At 49.4% G+C, this 7,500-nt stretch overlaps 1 protein-coding gene across 1 annotated transcript in view; it reads right to left on the bottom strand.

Moving 5' to 3' along the window:
* eepd1 (endonuclease/exonuclease/phosphatase family domain containing 1) overlaps positions 1–7,500 on the bottom strand; it is a 33,363-nt gene that overhangs the window by 11,943 nt on the left and 13,920 nt on the right. The window contains exon 2 of the mRNA XM_031585974.2: positions 6,018–6,069. Coding sequence (XP_031441834.1) covers positions 6,018–6,069 — 52 coding nt within the window. The remainder of the gene's footprint in view (positions 1–6,017; positions 6,070–7,500) is intronic.

Raw genomic sequence — 7,500 nt, 5'->3', positions numbered from 1 at the left:
ACAAACACACAGCTCAGGGCTCCCGTGTGAGTCTAGTTTTAGCAGCAGCGACTCAGAGGAAAGGCAGCTCTTACTCACCCCCCTCAGGCACCGCTTTGGGAAACACACACACACACACACACACACACACACACACACACACACACACACACACACACACACACACACACACACACACACACACACACACACACACACACACACACACACACACACACACACACACACACACACACACACACGGTCGTGGGATGCCTGTTTTCCACACACACAACAAGCAGTTGCCAGGGGATGTCTTCCAGTACTGTTTCTCCATTGATTTTTTTGTTTTTTAAAAGCATTAGTTTATGTTCACATTCCCTCACACCAACACACACACACACACACACACACACACACTCACTCCCTCACACACACACACACACACTCCCTCCCTCACACACTCCCCTGCAGTCCCCCCCCCACACACACACTCACTCCCACACACACACTCCCTAACACACACACACACTCACTACCTCCCAATGACAATGTAATTGCGTCACTAAGTTAATGTAAAGAGAGGCATCATATGGCTCAAACATGCTGACACTCATTCCCAGTTTGAGTGCAGTTACAGAGAGCACACACACACCTCCGACTGGTGTGTGTGCAGTTACAGAGAGCACACACACCTTAGACTGGTGTGTGTGCAGTTAGAGAGAGCACGCACACACACACCTCAGACTGTTGTGTGTGCAGTTACAGAGAGCACACACACCTCAGACTGTTGTGTGTGCAGTTACAGAGAGCACACACACCTTAGACTGGTGTGTGTGCAGTTAGAGAGAGCACACACACACACCTCAGACTGGTGTGTGTGCAGTTACAGAGAGCACACACACCTCAGACTGGTATGTGTGAGGTTACAGAGAGCACACTCTGTCTGATGAAAACACCCTTAGAGACACAGAGCTATGCAGTCTAAAGGGATTGCATCCTTAGACACAGAGCTATGCAACATAAAGGGTTGCCATGTTTTAATCAGTGATACTCTTCACAATGAGACATCCAGCAGAATGTACGGCGTCATGAATACGCAGCGTCATGGATACGCAGCGTCATGGATACGCAGCAGTGTTCTGGTGAATATGAGTGTGGCACTGTCCAGCCGGCTGCATGACTCAGGTCAACATGACTGTGACAAAGGGAACCCCCTGCCCTGTAGTTTCCATGGTCACAGGAGCCTCCCACCCCACACACACACACATGTTATCTGACTAGTTTGCTGCGAAAGAGGAAACTGTTAGTGTGTGTGTGTGTGTGTGTGTGTGTGTGTGTGTGTGTGTGTGTGTGTGTGTGTGTGTGTGTGTGTGTGTGTGTGTGTGTGTGTTAGTGTGTGTGTGTGTGTGTGTGTGTGTGTGTGTGTGTGTGTGTGTGTGGGGGGGGGGGGGGGGGGGTTCTCAGAGGCACGTGACAGAAGACTAGTGATCTCCAGGGACATCAGTGAAATGTGCTGCCTATGGGTACTCCTGCGACTCTCTCCGCCCCACAGGGGCTCAGACCTGCTGGCCTTGGACAGCCATTCCGTGTCAGCGGAACAGTTTCCGTGTTCTGATGGGGTTTGCCGTCTCTGAGGGGAAACTGCGCAGGCATGGGGGAGATGACTGCAGCACTGCTAGGGAGCTCAGAGCCATTCACACACTGAGAGTGAGGGAGCATGAGTCATTCACTGAGTGCACTGCAGAGCACAGAGACAGGGAGGGAGGGAGAGAGAGAGAGAGAGAGAGAGAGGGAGAGGGAGAGAGAGGGAGAGAGAAAGGGAGAGAGGGAGAAAGGGAGAGAGGGAGAGAGAGAGGGAGGGAGAGAGAAAGGGAGATAAAGAGGGAGAGGGAGAGAGGGAGAGAGAGGGGGAGAGAAAGGGAGAGAGAGGGAGAAAGGGAGAGAGAATGAGAGAGGGAGAGAGAGAGGGAGAGAAAGGGAGAGAGAGAGGGAGAGGGAGAGAGGGAGAGAGAGAGGGAGGGGGAGAGAGAGGGAGAGGAAGAGAGAGAGGGAGAGAGAGGGGGAGAGAAAGAGAGAGAGGGAGAGGGGGAGAGAGAAGGAAGGAGAGGGACGTACAAAAAGACAGAGGGAGGGAAGGATAGAGGAAGTGAATGAATGAACTGAAGGAGAGGATGATGGGAGAAGTGAAATGAGGAACACAAGGGAGACATATGACGTCTGAGGCCAGGAGAAGTGTGTGTGTGTGTTTGTGTGTGTGTGAGAGAGACATATGACGTCTGAGGGCAGGAGAAGTGGAAGCACTGACGTTGGTTAATGTTTGTGTGTGTGAGTTTATTTCAGCACTGATGTTGGGTGCTGTGTGTGTGTGTGTGTGTGTGTGTGTGTGTGTGTGTGTGTGTATGAGTCAGAGCTGAATGGCCAACGCAGAGAGGAATGGGAGGAATGAAGAGATGGATGAAAGAGGAGAGATGGAGAGATGAGTTGAAAGAGGAGAGATGAGTTGAAAGAGGAGAGATGAGTTGAAAGAGGAGAGGACTCGAGGGGCCCTGTGATGATATGGGTCACCTCCACCTCCGCGTTCAGAGCGAGCGCCGCACCCCCAGGAGCCTCCCGCTTCTCCTGACCCAGTTACCAGACCAGGGCTCACTCTCAGAGAGAGAAGGGAGGGGACACGCTCAGGAGGGGACACACTCATGAAGAGACAGGCTCGGGAGGGGACAGGATCGGGAGGGGACACACTCGGGAGGGGACAGGCTTGTGAGGGGACACACTCGGGAGGGGACACACTCAGGAGAAGACAGGCTTGTGAGGGGACAGGCTTGTGAGGGGACACACTCGGGAGGGGACACACTCAGGAGGGGACAGGATCGGGAGAAGACAGGCTCGGGAGGGGCAGAGGACTTGGCCCACTTCTTGCCCTGATTCAGCACAGACCAACACCTTTTAAGAGGCTGTCTGGACTGCCTAGGAAATCCAACTACATTTAGTGTGACAAGGCGAGACTGCAAACACCAGAACAGACTCAGAGGAAGCAGTCTGATTAAATCAGAGTCTTAAAGCACTGAATCATTTATTTCATAGTTGAACTCGACTCAGGATAACGCCGGCTCTTTACATGCTTCAGTTACATACATTTCCTTCTATTTAATTCTAAATGTTTAAATGTCACTGTTTAAATCTAAATGCTTCATTTATATATACACTTCCTTCTATTTAATTCTAAATGCTTAGTCACTGTTGAAAACTAAATGCTTCAGTTACATATACTTCCTTCTATTTAATTCTAAATGCTTAGTCACTGTTGAAAACTAAATTCTTAAGTTACATACACTTCCCTCTATTTATGTCTATTTGCGTCTTCACAGAAACTGGGTCACTAGTAGCCTTACATTTTTCTTTCATGTGCAGGTCAGCACACAAGTGAACCATTACACTCTGGTTAGTGTGCGAGAGATACTGCAGAAACGTTACACTCTGGTTAGTGAGAGAGAGATACTGCAGAAACGTTACACTCTGGTTAGTGCGAGAGAGAAACTGCAGAAACGTTACCCTCTGGTTAGTGCGAGAGATACTGCAGAAACGTTACACTCTGGTTAGTGCGAGAGAGAAACTGCAGAAACGTTACACTCTGGTTAGTGAGAGAGATACTGCAGAAACGTTACACTCTGGTTAGTGTGAGAGAGATACTGTAGAAACGTTACACTCTGGTTAGTGTGAGAGAGATACTGTAGAAACGTTACACTCTGGTTAGTGTGAGAGAGAAACTGCAGAAACGTTACACTCTGGTTAGTGAGAGAGATACTGCAGAAACGTTACACTCTGGTTAGTGAGCGAGATACTGCAGAAACGTTACACTCTGGTTAGTGTGAGAGAGATACTGCAGAAACGTTACACTCTGGTTAGTGAGTGAGATACTGCAGAAACGTTACACTCTGGTTAGTGTGAGAGAGATACTGCAGAAACGTTACACTCTGGTAAGTGCAAGAGATGCTGCCCCAACATTAGATGCCAGAGGTTTCACTGTGCCCACATCAGCACCCTTTAGACACACAAATAACGTTGCCTCAGTCGATGCCCGGGGGCAAAGACAGGTGTGTGTGGGGGTTCATTGTGCCCACATTAACACAGGTGTGTGTGGGGGTTCATTGTGCCCACATTAACACCCTGTATAGACACAAATACCCACTCAAAGCCTGGGCTAGGGGCGCAGCAGGATGGGCAGGGGAGAGTGTTGACAGCAGCCCTGGATCATCACACCGCCATTATGAAGCCAACAGAGACACACATCATCCAGGCACTCTGTTAGACACACACACACACACACACACACACTCCGTTAGACAGTGCATTCATCTGTTTGCTTTACAGCAGCCCTATTTGCCATGTTAAAAAGAGAGCTTAAACTGTCTATGAAAGAGGACACACACACACACACACACACACACACACACACACACACACACACACACACACACACACACACACACACACACACACACACACACACACACACGTAGTGACAGCAGTGGTATTAATAGAGGTGGGGGTTGAGTTTACACTAAAATAGATGAGAGGAGCTGCCCAACTAAAGCAGGTGAAAGTGGAAGAGACAGAGATGAAGGGAACGATGAATGAAAGAGAGAAAGGGAGAGAGAGAGATAGATACATAGAGAGAGATAGAGTGAGAGAGGGAGAGAGAGGGAGAGAGAGATGGATACATAGAGAGAGATAGAGTGAGAGAGGGAGAGAGAGTGAATGAGAGAGATAGAGTAAGAGGGAGAGAGAGAGTGAAAGAGTGAAAGAGAGAGAGAGAGAGAGAGTGAGAGGGAGAGAGAGATGATACATAGAGAGAGATAGAGTGAGAGGGGGAGAGAGAGTGAATGAGAGAGAGAAAAGAAGAGAGTGAGAGGAATCTGACACATTCCCCTCATCAGTAACCTGCCCCCCCCCCCCCCAGACAGCAGAAAGCACTATAATACCATTGATAAATAATAAGCATATTCATTTTTGAGCCGGCCGGCCACCATCCCATTAAAAACCTCTGCAGGATCATTTGAGGCAAACCCCCAACATCCTTTTTACCGGGTGGTCCAAATGGCCATGTTAGCTGATCCCATCAACAAACCCACCTCACGCTTCTTCTGAACATTGTACACAGGGCCACTAATAAAACAATGATGACAGAACCCCCCCCCAGCTTCTCAAAACAGTCCCCCAAACACTGACCGCCTGTGAACGCTGTGACCCCTCTCAGCAAACCTGAGCTGAACTTTCACACACACACCACGTAAAAGGTCCTGAAAAAGCCTTGCCTCTGAAGTTCCAAAGGCGACTATGGCTTCTCCACGCTCCTCATCACGCTCCTCATCAGCTGCCGAAACCAACAGTGAAGGGCACCACACACACACACACACACACACACACACACACACACACACACACACACACACACACACACACACACACACACACACACACACACACAGTGAAGGGCAGCAGCTGATGATGTAATGTATTCAGCAGCTGATGTTGCTGCTGAATGCATTACTGGGACACCGCCATTGTACGGACACATGTATATACACCCATCCACACATCCACACCATTGCAAACACCATGCAAGAACATACTGCACACACACATGCAAGCAAACAGGTGTGCACACACACACACACACACACACACACACACACACACACACATACACACACACACACACAAACACACTCTCAGATGCACATGTTTGCCATATGTTTGTATTCTGTTTGTAAACCTTGTATTTACATGTCATGCCAGTAAAGCTGAGAGAGAAAGAGGGAGAGAGAGAAAGAGGTCGAGAGATTGAAAGAGAGAGAGAAAAAGAGGGAGAGAGGGATTGAAAGAGGGAGAGAGATTTTAAAGAGATAGAAAGAGAGAGAGAGAGAGAGAAAGAGGGAGAGAGAGAGAGAGAGAGAAAGAGGGAGAGAGAGAAAGAGACAGAGAGACTGAGAAAAGAGTGAGAGTAATGAGAAGGAGAGTAAAAGAGGTTGTTCTACCTTGTCTAGGGCATCCTGATCAACTAAGTCTTGGACGGCAAGTATCTTGATGCTGTAGAGAGAACCAGAAAACAGAACGATTAAGTGTGTGTGTGTGTGTGTGTGTGTCTGTGTGTGTGTGTGTGTGTGTTTTAGAGACCTAAGCATCAGATGCTGAGACTGCTTGTAGTTTCACCTCACGTTGGCTAGGCTGCACTATGAAACCGCATAAACCACACACACACACACACACACACACACACACACACACACACACACACACACACACAGACATCATCATCATCATCCCAAACCTCAGGCATTGTTTACTGCCCTCACTGACTACCCAGCCTGCACTGCTGTATGAGACCTACCCTACCCTGTCCCTCTGGGATGAGATCCAGTCCTTTCCCACACAATCAACCCCCCATAGCAGAGGCTGCTGCTCAGCTTCTACATTTGCACAGGGAACCACAGGATCTACCCTGTCACACACACACACACACAGGATCTACTCCGTCACACACACCCACACAGGATCTACCCTGTTACACACACCCACACAGGATCTACCCAGTCACACACACACACACACAGGATCTACTCGGACACAGACACACACACAGGATCTACCCTGTCACAGACACACATACAGGATCTACCCAGTCACAGACACCCAAACAGGATCTACTCCGTCACACACACCCACACAGGATCTACCCTGTTACACACACCCACACAGGATCTACCCAGTCACACACACACACACACACACACACACAGGATCTACCCAGTCACACACACCCACACAGGATCTACCCAGTCACACACAACCACACACAGGATCTACTCGGACACAGACACACACACAGGATCTACCCTGTCACAGACACACATACAGGATCTACCCAGTCACAGACACCCACACAGGATCTACCCAGTCACACACAGGATCTACCCAGTCACACACACACACACACAGGATCTACTCGGACACAGACACACACACAGGATCTACCCAGTCACAGACACACACACAGGATCCACCCAGTCACACACACACACACAGGATCTACTCGGACACAGACACACACACAGGATCTACCCAGTCACAGACACACACACAGGATCCACCCAGTCACAGACACACACACACAGGGAACCCACACCCCCCCCCCTCCTCCAGTCAAGGCAGGTTATTTTTCTCAGGCCAGGAGCTCCTGTCAGCACAAGACAGAATAATTATCCTCCCCTACTAAACACAAACACACACACACACACACACACATTCCTACACCCGCATGCACACACAAACACACAGACCCGCATGCACACACACACACACACACACACACACACACACACACACACACACACACACACACACTTTCCCAGTCCTGTATGTATAGTTGATCAGCAGTTTCTCAGCAAGTGGTGTATTGTCCCTCAGGAGGACGTCCTGTCCAGAGTGATAGGGGCAAAGGGCAGAAGGTTCAGTCCCTGA

Source organism: Clupea harengus, chromosome 19 (assembly GCF_900700415.2).
Source record: "Clupea harengus chromosome 19, Ch_v2.0.2, whole genome shotgun sequence".
Taxonomy (NCBI): Eukaryota; Metazoa; Chordata; class Actinopteri; order Clupeiformes; family Clupeidae; genus Clupea; species Clupea harengus.
Note: the sequence above shows the minus strand (reverse complement) of the source record. Positions and strands in the feature narration are given on the sequence as shown.